The 13203-nt window shown below is 38.0% G+C and overlaps 1 protein-coding gene across 1 annotated transcript in view; it reads right to left on the reverse strand.

Annotated features, from left to right (window-relative positions):
* ptpn18 (protein tyrosine phosphatase non-receptor type 18) overlaps nucleotides 1-13203 on the reverse strand; it is a 172338-nt gene that overhangs the window by 101261 nt on the left and 57874 nt on the right. Inside the window, exons 3-10 of the mRNA XM_039774583.1 lie at nucleotides 11965-12041; nucleotides 7774-7869; nucleotides 6640-6678; nucleotides 6454-6522; nucleotides 4687-4749; nucleotides 1550-1692; nucleotides 1388-1454; nucleotides 1222-1299 (exon numbers count right to left, since the gene is read on the reverse strand). Of these exons, the coding sequence (XP_039630517.1) occupies nucleotides 1222-1299; nucleotides 1388-1454; nucleotides 1550-1692; nucleotides 4687-4749; nucleotides 6454-6522; nucleotides 6640-6678; nucleotides 7774-7869; nucleotides 11965-12041 (632 nt within the window). The remainder of the gene's footprint in view (nucleotides 1-1221; nucleotides 1300-1387; nucleotides 1455-1549; nucleotides 1693-4686; nucleotides 4750-6453; nucleotides 6523-6639; nucleotides 6679-7773; nucleotides 7870-11964; nucleotides 12042-13203) is intronic.

Raw genomic sequence — 13203 nt, forward strand, 5'->3', positions numbered from 1 at the left:
AAACTCCGCCCCCCCCACGGCAACCGAGCTCAACTCCATTACAATATATGGAGAAAAATAGGTTCCAGTTATGACCATTACGTGTAGAATTTCGAAATGAAACCTGCCCAACTTTTGTAAGTAAGCTGTAAGGAATGAGCCTGCCAAATTTCAGCCTTCCACCCACACGGGAAGTTGGAGAATTAGTGATGAGTCAGTGAGTGAGTCAGTGAGTGAGTGAGTGAGTGAGTGAGTGAGTGAGTGAGGGCTTTGTCTTTTATTAGTATATATGTATATGTCAGTTCCACATGGGTTGGCCAGGCATCCCGGCCAGGGAAGAGGGAGGAACCACACCATGGACAGAAGGCCAGAACGGGTGGATGGACAGCCCATCAGTTGTAGAAGACATTGCAGGGGATGTGTTGTTCCACCAGGACACTAGATGGCAGCAGCCTTCTGTATTGGTGCCCATTTGCGAACCAGCAAGGAATGCTGGGAGATGTAGTTAGGCAATACAGCCCTGCTGGGGACCACGGGTGCCACAAGGGTGTGTTGCAGGGAGATGACCTTCCTAATAAGTGGGACTACCATAAGACCTGGGATTACTTCCATCAGGCAGTGGCCCTGGCACCAGAAGTACTCCCTGGTCCTTAATAAAAGGGACCGCACTCCCTTATCCAGGTGAGTTGGAGCTGAGAGGATGTAGAGAAACACTCGGCTGGAGGAGGGCAATGCAGTGGTGAAAGGAGAGGTGAATTGTGGAAAGAGAGAGAGAGAGAGAGAGAAAACCTGTGCTTGTAGTTTTGCAACTTTGTGGAGGCGTGTTTAATAAAGCATCCTTTATGTAAACCTGGCACTGTGTGTCATCGTGTTTGGGGCTCACCGGCACCCTGGGTTCCATCACTTATATATAGTCTGTGAACAGTTGTGGTTTTCATATAATTCCTTGATACATGACACAATTGTCCCATGTAAAGATAATGGGTAAAAATTGTCAGACCTTGCTGAATGACATCTCTCAGCACTAAATCTTCAGTTAATTTTAGAGGTCTCCAGTCTGATGAAAACCATTTTGCAATAAATAATAGTAGTTAATGTTTTATGATTATGTTTGTTCATTCACACCAGCACAAAGCCCATTTCTTCAGTAACTGCCAAGTGAGATGTTGCCCATTCATGCCACAAACTTTCATGCCACTAGAATAAGCACAAACACAAAAAGCATAATTAAAATGTGCCCACCTTAGTCTGAACAATTGATGGTCGTTGTTGCCTCATCTCCCATACAATGTCCAAGATGCTGAAGGTATCATTTATTTGCTTGTACAAATGAAAAAGCAACAAAAATCTAGTTACAATAAATAGAAAATTATCGAAGCTAATACAAGTTCCTCAACCCATCCCCTACCTTTGCCTTCAGCAGATCATAGATGTAATCTACAGTACATATAACTCCAGTTCTTCCACAGCCAGCACTATATTGTACAAAGTGACACTGTTACTTTCATGGATAGTCCAGATTTTGAAAGTATACTGTTTTTTCAGCATAAACCCAAAAGAAATACTGCACCTGCAATGTACAATTATTGGAGTCAAATCGCTTCCTTGACGATCATGAATTTTTTCTATCATGTTTAAGATGCCATCTGGAGAGTCAGGAATGCCATGATCTGGCCAGGCCTTATACTGAAAATGGAGAACTGTCAGAATGCCCTGCAGTGAAAGGCAAGGAGAGTTTACAAACTCAGCCACATTTCTGACTTGTACGTTACAGCAGAAACAAAACCAAGCCAGATGTTCCTGTATTTTAATATACCCAGAATTTAAAACTTTAGCTTATCTTTAAACAAAAAACAAGTTATCTTTTTACACAGAGCATGTAAAAAGCACATCTCAAAATTAAACACCATACAGCTTATGGCAATGACGTAAAAATCAATTTTTCAAAATTCTTTCTGAGGTATAGAACAGTTTAACATGGTGGTATTGTGTGCATGTTGAAAGAAGCAGCAGAGTGGTTCACTAAATGGATCCCATCTCTTTGCCCTACAGCTCCAGCTACTGAGTTTATTTGTCAAAATGAGACAATTTTAACCTGATCATTTTTGGAGTCAAAACCTTTCAGGAGTTGAGCAGCCACATTGCTTAAAAAAAAAAAAAAAAGTTGTACAGATTAGAAACTGTGTAAAAAATTGAAATGTCCATAAACTCTTTTTTTTTTTGATAGTGACTTAAACTCTTAATAGACAATTTATCTTTAAAGCTTTTCATAGTTTAAAAATGATACTTGCTTTAAGGGTAACTACATTCTACTTAAGCCCTCACACTGCTTCTTTTGTCATTTTACTATGTGCCAAAAACACAAATCAGATTAAGCTTTTATAATTTGTGGATTTTTGCAGTAGACATTATATATTCTTCATGTAATAAATAAATGATTAGGAAAAGCTACAATTTAAAAAAAAGAATACATATAAGAGCAGTAATGCACTGACACACATGTTATTTATAGTGCTTTAAAATATAAGTAAGCAGACCATCATAAAACAGAGCAATGTGTAAATATACACTGTGTGTCAGTTTGATCTTCACAAACCAGTGAGAATCCAAACAGTATTTTTAGCAGAAAGATCAATAAATCTGACTCCAAAATTTCATCATGTGCTAAACATGTTTTTCATTATAGCATTTATAACATTAGTCATTTCAGTTGGTTTTTCCTATGTGTCTAGTGATTATGGAAATAACATTTTTTTAAAAGTTACGTCTTTCCCAAATCTACTTTACAGTGTGTGCATTGACATGCATACACAAAATCAGGATGCAGCACACGCTTTTCTGCTTGGCTGTGCGATTGAGAACTGCAAAGGGGCAAATTGCCAGTACAAGTGCTTCTTGTTTTACACCCTGTTCTACTTACATCAACACAGGTATCTTTACTTCAATAAAACAAGTACCGAGTTAGGTTACTCATTACTTAAAAAATTTTTCCAACTATTTAATGCACATGACTTTGAATGCGGACAGCACAGTGGCGCCATGGTAGCACTGCTGCCTCGCAGTAAGGAGACCTGGGTTCACTTCCTCGGTCCTCCCTGCGTGGAGTTTGCATGCTGTCCCCGTGGTTTCCTCCGGGTACTCTGGTTTCCTCCCACAGTCAAAAGACATGCAAGTTAGGTGCATTGGCGATCCTAAATTGTTCCTAGTGTGTGCGTGTGTGCCCTGTGGTAGGCTGGCGCCCTGCCCGGGGTTTGCCCCTGCCTTGCACCCTGTGTTGGCTGGGATTGGCTTCAGCAGACCCCCCCGTGACCCTGTGTTAGGATATAGCGGGTTGGACAATGACTGACTGACTGACTTTGAATGTATTACCCAAACACTGCTCTCCCAAGATTGTACAGTTGAGCTTAGCACTGTACGTTCAATTCATCAACAAATATTTTAAAGATTTCTGAACTACTGAGATAGATTATTTCAGCCAGGAGTAGTAATAATGCAATTGCTGGAGTATTTCCCTCAGATAACGTACACTTCCACATTTTTTTTTTTTTTTACCTATCGCTGCTGGAATTGTGTGCGAATTGAACATGTGCACAGGCTAACAGAGTGCAACAGACATGTGCAGATTACAAAATAACCATTTTTGATAGAATGTAAATGTCAAAAGCCAGCTTACCAATCAAGGCAGATTCCAACCTTGCACTCATTGCAACCAGAATAAACTTTGGATCCCTACAACCTTATACTAGACTGAGTGGGTTCAGAAAGCGAATAAACGGGTGGATGGAATTTTTTTGTAACTTAATGACTTCTTTTTATTTTTAATCTTGTAACAACCATCTCATTTTGAAAGAACACCAATACAGTATTCCCTTTTGCAGAAAATATACACAATCGAACATGACCCGATTTCAACATTTATCAGAAGAAACATTACAAGAGAAATAGTAAATTTGGGGAAAAAAGACTAAATACCCTTAATTTTATAACATACTGTTCTACATTATGATTTTGAAAAAGTGCTAGCCTTCATGATCTCTAGAAATTTGCTTTCAAGATGGAAATTATGTAGAGTGTACTGTGTGATAAAGCTCAACCTATTTCAATGCATGCTATACCATAAGGCCTGATGCTAGCTTTAAATGGAGAGGAGTGATTTAGATACACTAAACATTTTTTTTGAGACAGGTTACTCTGATCTCTACCGGCAGTACTACAAATGACAAAATGTCATTTCAAGAACAATTCTAATTGTCTTCTACTAAAATGCTAGACATGTTAGACTTCAACAAGCAGGGACCAAATTTTATAAAGATAACAGGAAATGCATGTATGAAAATGGACGATTGCATACCATCTGACTAGAAAAAGAAAGAAAATAATTTTATGTACTATAATATTTACAGAAACTACCAGGCAGTGTAATGTACTGTAGCAGCTAAGGCACAGGATTTCAGAGCACACGGTTACCATTTCAACTCTTAACTCTGCCTCCCTTTGTGACCCTGCAGGAGACACTTAACCTGCCCATGTTTCAACTGTTCATGCAAACAGTTGTAATTAATCCTTTTTTTCTACATTACCTTGGATAAAATGGTTAGACTTTTAATCTAATTTGCACAAAGTCACTTCACTGCTTAATTTTGTAAAAAATGTTTTGTGTTATGACTTTAAAAAACTGACTGCAACTACCATTTAAAATGTACTTACTCCTTGGAACTGGACAGACAGTGTCCTGACCACCACCTCATCACTAATTATAGATTCATCTTCCTGCAACAGAAAAATCATATTTAAAAGATAAGAAAAAAAAAGTGTTCAGATATTATCTCATAAATACAAAAGAAGAAAACCTTACTGATGAAAAACATGGCAAAATGGTCATTGTAATGATTAAAGTCAGATGAATAAGGATTAGCATTTGCCAAATTACAGTATAATTAAATAAATGTCCAGAGGCAACTGAAATAAAACTTTGCTTATATAGTAATTCCTTGTAATTCGGAGGTTAGGGGTGCATGATTCCCATGAACGCAAAAATCTGCAAATACATTTTGGGTCCATGATTACTGTCTATTCTAAGTCTACTGCATACTGCAGTGAAGCGTTGAAACAAAAAGACACCATCAATTGTGATCCTGCAAGCTTGTTATAGCTCAGTGTTAAAACTAGTCCTCTCATCTTTCACCTAGCAGCCCTTATGGCAACTGCTGAATCTGCCCAATGACTCAGTACTCCAGGGGTTGCTGGGATTTGCAGTCCATTTAAGTAGAAAACTACAATGTTATCTATGATTTTCTGCAAACCTCACAGTGCTCCAGGTGCATGATTGCCAACCTCCGGCTGCACTTCCAGGTGTGGCGAAACCACTGCCCAGAAGGGTCTAGCAGCACCCCCTGGTGGCACCTGTGGAACCCAACAAGGCTGCACAACACTCCAAACCCCATGAAGCCTTGCGGAAGTCTGAGGCACCGCTGCAACCCAGGGAGGCTGCCATCTAGCGTCCAGGGGGAGATAAAAGGAGCCAGCAACCACCACTTAGCGGCCAGAGTCGGGTGGAGGAAGCCAAGGTTGCCTAGGAGGAGGAGTGGTAGTGGAAGAAAGAGGAGCATGGTGTTTTGGTGTGTTTGTGTTACACTTGGGACTGTGTTGTGCCTATGGGGATTATGGGGAAGACGTGCCCCACAGGTGAAGAAAAATAAAAGTTTATTTATTTTATTTTATTACTGCAATAAAATTAATAAAATTTAAAAAAAAAAAAAAAAGTTCATTTTATACGTGCCTCCAGTGTGAATCTGTGTCGGGTCGGGCTTCTATATAGAGCCTTTTGTTACACTGTACAGAATCTACATTTTAGCCTTCCAACCATGTAGGGTTGTTTTCTGTGTTTGTGCTCAAAGCAGAGAGGATTTGTCTTCCTACAACCTTAAACTGGACAAAAAAAGTGGTAGGTTGTGTCGGCTAGTTAGATTCTCTAACATGCAATAGGCCATTTTAAAAATTTGTCACTATAATCTAGGTTTTTAAAATATCTCTGACTATACAGTATAAGCTGTATTGAGCACAGTTCCGTTTTTAGCATTATTGCTATTGCTGATAAAAAACGTAGTGCTCTGTAAAGCCCACCCCCCTTTTGTGGCATGTACACATACTAACTTGAATGAGAGACAGGAGTCATTTTAAGTTTGTTCATTTTAGCATTTAGCACATGTTATCTTGTCATCAGAGTGTCCTGCTGATAAGGCATTTAAGCCATTTTGTTTACAGCAGGGTCATACTAATTTGACATTCAGCATTCTTTGGTTTGATTGTGCACATTTAGAATGTTATTTAAAAATGCTTCGGCTTGGTTTGTATTTGCAAATAAACACAGTGTTTCAAGTCACCAGTTTTCAGGATCATATTTTCCAGAACACCTACTGAGGAGAAAGAAGAAAAACATCAAAATATGTATTTTAAGCATAAGTACATATTTACATTTTTTACTGCAAAGAGTCCAAATGTTGAAGTTTCTCTGTAGTTTGCCCAGTACTGTTCACATTTTTTCTATTAAAGCAATAATAAAAAAAAATTTAAAAAAATCATGCATTGATTTAAGAACTGCAACTTAGAAATAATAGTCAGGAGCAGCTGAAAATTAAACTGAATTGCTCATAATTTTACCTTTCCAAGCTCTATTTCTTTGCAAGCCATCATAATTATCTGTAACAAGAAAAGAAATGTTATATTGTCTTATCATGTACAGCATATCAATGACTGATGGTAAATATAGTAAATGCAATACATAAATGATAGTTTATTCCCTCATCTCCTGGTAGTGGCCCTGGCAAGTAACAGGTTAGCTTACCTTTCAGGTCAGAGATGACACACAGACAAAGTCTCTTTGCAGTACTTGAGAAACTCAAGTCAATAAACAAAACCACACCAAATTTACTGATACAAAAGTCAATTACCTGCAATATAGCAGATGTAAACCTAGGGTTGAAGGTATAAAAATTGCAATCCTTTTTTTAAATTTAGACTGAGAAAACCAAACAATGCTTTACAGAATTTACCTCCATTAAAAGTAACAGGAAGAGGTATAAGCTTTCATTGCTGACACTAGTCCAAAAATACTTCTTATGATTAAGTAACCACAAAGACACCCTGTTGTTATAATGATTATCAGAAGTATATGCAAAGACCACGCTGACAGAAGACACATGACCAAATGTCTTGAGTCCAGAAAGCATGTTCTGATTAGCCTAACAAAACACTTTCAACAAAAGACAAAAAAAGTGAAAACCTAGAAAAACATATCTGTTGAGATTTACTTTACAGGGTGGAGCAAATTAAATCGTACATTGAATAGTTATTGAAAACTAAACCCAAAACTGTTTTTGTTTGATTAGTTGAACTCCAGATAAAAATGCCATGCACTATATCAGTAAACAGATTAACAAATACAGTATGTAAAAGCAATAGCAACTGCAGTCAATGAGTTATACTTATATATCTATAAATGATCAGATGAGTGTAGAATTCTTTGGCTTAAAACGAAGTGCAGCTTCATCAATGGTGCATTTGCATAAAACAACAAAGAGGTTTTAACAAGGAACTGTCCAGAAGCTCTTCTGTTCTCAATCTTGATTCCATATCAAAGGTTTGGTCCCTCTCCAAGTAGATCCTCTGTAATTATGATTAAACATGCCTGTGTGTGGGCTTTTTGCATAATTTCCCACTTATCTGACTGGAAAGGCAAATGTGAGTGATCTAGTTCCTCATTTGTTGCATCACTGTACATTGTGACATTATTACCTTCACTTTGTACTGCCAAACCATTCTCCAGAAATCTTCCACTGTATGGTTAAGGGGCCCCTGAGTGGCAATGTAATATTTGCCATTAATTGCACCCTTTAAAAAAAAAAAAAAAGTATTAATTACAAATAAAAATTAATAATACAGGCTTTTATCTAACACTGTTCTAGTATGTATGATTATTTTAATGGAACTTTTACCACAACACATAGTATCATAAGAAAATATGGTATTTTTTAGTATTTGCATAAGTGTGTCAGAAATGTGTTTGCTTAGGATTCTGTCATTTCTAGCTTGATGTTTTGGTACATAATTATACATTTTATAACTATAAATAAGAATTATAAATAAGAGAAAGTTTGTGTTTTTTTCACTATAAATACTTTACTTAGGCTGCACTCCTTTTCATTCTTTCTCCAATTACAAGTAGGGCGCAACCAATAATATCGAGTTCTGATATATAGTGATGGGCTCATATCTGGTCTCTACATATTGTGGTATATCAGGTCTGCGGCTCAAAAACAGTGGACATTTTTAATAAATAAATAATGAACACGCTCACGCTAGAGGGTGGGAGCAATCTGCCGAAAACTCTGGGGAATTCAGCAGTCCACGCATTGCCTTGCTGGCACGAGCGGGCAATCTGACTGCCTGTTATCTGCCCATGCAGTAATCGGGTGATCGCACCTGCAACCGCTGACTCGGCCCATAAAGGTGGAATGTAAGCAGGAAAAAGCGAAAAAGGACAAATAGAAGAAAAAAGAATGGAGGTTAAAGGACGAAGAGAAAGGCAGGAGCAGTGGAGATCCAGAGCTTAAGAGAGAAGCAGCATACAGCCAATGCTCAAGAGGAGGCATGAGGATCACTCCTGCTGAGCAGCCAAGAGCAGGAGTGATTGCTACACTCAGGAGGATCCTCTCGCCGGGTGGAGCCTGTGACTGGCAGTGGTGGGAGGACAGCACACTTTGGATTGGCAGCGGTGAGCGCGGGAGCAGGGTTCAGTGGCTCTCTGTGGAACACCGTGGATTGGGTGGTGGGGACACGGGTCAAGACTGATAGGTGTCTGTGCATGTTGGTAGACGTCTCCCCATGCTGCGAGGTCCTAGAAGGATAAACCGGAGAGACAGTTTTAAAAGGGAAGCACCAGGGATTAGAATTTAAAAAAAAAGAGTGTTTATTGAGTTTAACCTCCACTGCTACTTTGACGATTTTATGCATTACTACGGGGATCCCCCTTGCTCACTTCACTCGCCAACCCCTCCAGCCTGTGCTATGCACCAGCCACTTCACACATCTGCCATTCGCGTTGTGAAGAGGGGGGCTGAACACACCCCAAGGAGACGCGGTCACTCCTCCGAAACCCCCTCTTAAACAGTGATACAATGGGTAGCAAATACAATTTTTTTTACCTCCTCTTTGCTCGATTAGCTGCTGGCTTGCTGCTGCCATGCCACGTGATCTGCATCTCGCAGAGCGCTTTGAACAATTAAAAACCTGTACAGCAGCTGTCCTACTCTGTGTTTTATTTCCGGCCCAAGGCGTGGTTAAATCTTTTGGAACAAAGTCTCGTCTTACGGGAAGTGAGTTCTTGATATTTTTTAGTTTATAATTTAAATATGAAATAAGAATCTGAAAATCTAACAACATCACATTAAAGTTCGATAAATTCTGAAAAGAACAATACCAAACAAATATATGTAGGTTTTAAAATAAGCCACATTTAAAGAATGACAAAAAACGTGAGCACTTCATTTTGCACACCACCTGGTTTTTGATTTGTTTTAATAAAAGCACTAGTACTTTTTACCATCCCCTTGCTTGGTGTCTTTTGTCCTCATCAGCTCAGCTCATCCAGTTACGTTATCGACAATGTCAGGTTCAACAGGCTCCCTTTATTGAAGAGGGACACCATCACACATATGCATTGGAATCAGCTGAACCTGTGTGGATGTTATGATGCTGAAACTCGTCCAAACAAAGCAGATTTATTAGGTTATTTTTCTGGTGTAAAACACTTCAATTGAAAAACCCACTCCATTTCATGGATATGCACAATGACAGTAACGAATTGAGTAGTAACATTGTACATGCTAAACAATTTAATATGCTTTAAAACACTAAACTTCTCTCTCATTTATCATTCCCAAGACTGACAATAAGACAAAATTTTACAGAGAATAGATAAAGTAATTTGTATTTTTCATATTACATCTGATGTTCACAATCTTCTTGTAAAATGCTGTACTCCAAGTTTTTCTACATTTCCCCATTGTCTTCACCCCTGTCAAAATGGCAGCTGCACACGTGTGCACATGGTTTTCACACTGTAACTGCGACTGTCTTTGATTGAAATGTCAGGCATTTGTCCAGTAAAATAATGCAGAGGTTTCACTTTCAAATGGTACATGTGCCTCTGTATTTCACATGCTTGATCGAGCACTTGCTCTGCAAGAGTCTGCAGATAAGCATTATAAATAATGATAGATAAGCCTAAGGCAGGCACCTGGTTGTACATCAGTGATAATTCATATTAAATAGTCTATCATATATCTATCTATATCTATCTATCATATATGCAGATAGATACATTTCATTTTAATAAAATTTCATTAACGCATGCATTTCTCAGGATATCTATGTGAGCACTGATTCATTTATTCATTAATTTATCCCCTAAAAAGTTTGTACCTTACACAATCATCAAATGATAGGGCATAATAACAACTTTGTTGTGTGCGAAATGTATTCTTCATATTTATGTCAACATGATTAGCATCTTTATAAGCATCAATTTAACAATTGGACACTCATGCTCATAGCACTTTCAGTGTGTACTTTGAAAAGAATGACAAACATCAGGTGTCACAGGTGTTCTGGTAAATAAAAGCTGTCATTTAACCTGTTTAAGTGTATGGTATCACATGAACATGTTTTAATTTTACATTTTAATCTTTTTCTATTAATTCACATATTTTCTAGGAAAATCTAATATTTAAATATGCCAATAATGTTGGTACAATATGTATCAGTAATCATCATCTTTGCTGTCCTTATATCAGTATCATTTTTGGGCTAAAAAAATAATCTGTTTTTTATGGTTTATTTTCCTCATTCGCCAAAAGACCAGAATGTGCCCCTTCTCTTTAGTATGCTTCATCAAACTGAGTTACTGTATTATGTCAGAACCTTCAAAATGCATCTTAATCCAAAATTATGGACAGTGTGTCTAAGCCTCTCACAGCAGTACTGGGCATAAGGCAGAAAACTGCCCTGGACATTGATCCTGTCCATTACAGAGCCCATTTACACACACATTTGAATTCATACAGGACCTAAATGAAGTATAACCAAAGAACTTTGTACAAAAAAAAAAAATCACACAAAAGCAAGGACAAACAAACTGCTCATTGGCAATGGCTAGGTGCTGCAGTCAAACACAGGACATTTAATCTATAAAGCAGCAGTGTGTCCCACTGCACTACTGTTATTAAGTCCAAACATATTATAATGTTATTATTTAAGTTATACATTAGAACACTCACTCTGCTGTATATTTCCACTATCATACAGATTTATTTTTGCCTATAGAATTTTGGAAAAGGTCCCCTTATCTTTATTTGGATTAACACACTTCTTTCCCACTTGGGGCCCCTTAGCAAAGTTGACTCAGAGGATGAGAGGCCAACAGATACTAAAATAAGTAGAGCATTAGGTTGTTGAGACCTCTTATACAATATCAATATGAATACTAAAAAATGGAAGAAAAACTGGGTCATGGCAGGGAAGGAAGGTTGGCCAATGTCTGACATATACCTAAGATACATTATGCACTACAGTGAAAATGAAAAGGTGGAGCTTTGGTGTTTCCTATGTAAACATTGCATCTAAACTTTCTTTACATAAATTAACAACTGTATACCTTAATAAAAAATGTTAATAAAACATTTTTAAGAAGAAATATATGAAAATAACTGCACATTTCTTGTTATAGCGAGAACATGCTTTTTATTTAATAGACAAGACACTTTCCTTGTATTATTCCTGGGTAATTCCAAATAAACAAGCACCATATTGAGCCTGGGCCAGGGAAGAGCATCTTCCCACTGCTTGCTACTGACTAGTCGAATTATAACCATATCTACCATGTATTGTACTCTCTATCATCCAATATTGCAAAAATAACTTTTGTACCTTGATGAAGTTGGCATTGATATAGTCTGAGCAGCCTTTATCAGACAGCAGGGAGAGGCTGACACGTGTTTGGTCATCTGAAAGCATAAGAAGAATATAAGAAAGAACACATACATTACTGTACAGAATATCCATTTAAAGTACAAGTAATTGTGTTAGAACATGGATTATTTAGTGTACACTACTTAAAGTAGCAACACTATACACTGTAAGCAGGGTAATTTTGCATCTTGTAGCTATTAGTACATAAAAGTGACCCGGACTAAATGATTAGTTTGAATCTGGCATACTTTTCCTCCCCTTCTTGCAACACTGGGCCGTATAACCAAGAACAGTTATTTTTGCTGCCAACAGAAGAAGTTGTGATCTAAAATGTACATGGCAAGATGTCTACAGTGTTGCAGTCTCACAGAACCAGAATCCTGTGTCGAAATCCTATACCCAGGTTATTGTCTATTTGGAGTTTCGACATTCTCTCTGTGTCTGTGCAAATTTTTCCTCTGGGTACTTCGATTTCACTCCTTAATATTAAAAGACTTGGGTTAGATAAATTGCACAGTTCTATTTGCATTGAGAGGGACCTGTAAAGCAACGGTTCCCTCCAATGGTTGATTCCAACCTAGTGATTGGTGCTGCTCATATAGGCTCTGACTCTGAAATGAAATCAGTAAGTTTAAATAGTTTAGTAACATTAAAGTACATATGAAAATGACTTTCCACTGTTCTTTTCCTCATGATTTATAAGATACGGCAAGAGCATACATGAGCACTGTTTACACTGATTATTACCCCCATTGCTTGGCGACAGCCAATGAGATTAAAATGCATGAAAGTGAAACTGACTTTTTCAAGCAGAGTGGATTAACTGCAGGATAAAACCACCCATTCATTTTCTGAAGCCTCTTTATACTTCTGGAGGGTAGACTGGCCTCCTGTAACCATATAATTTATAAAATTCAGGAAAAGAGCCACTCCTGGATAGGATGCCTGTCTTGGACACTTTCAAACCCTTTCAAATGGAAATATGAAATGTATCTAGTCAATGGAAGGGGGCAGAAACCAGACTAATCAGAGAAAATGCAGTGTGAACACAGTGAGAATATGCAAACTGCACATACTGTGATCAGGGCTTGAACTGAACCAGGTCCCCAAAGTTGTCAGGCAATAGTCCTAGACACTGGGCCAATTGTATGTACAGTGGTGTGAAAAACTATTTGCCCCCTTCCTGATTTCTTATTC

This window comes from Polypterus senegalus, chromosome 13 (genome assembly GCF_016835505.1).
Source record: "Polypterus senegalus isolate Bchr_013 chromosome 13, ASM1683550v1, whole genome shotgun sequence".
NCBI lineage: Eukaryota > Metazoa > Chordata > Cladistia > Polypteriformes > Polypteridae > Polypterus > Polypterus senegalus.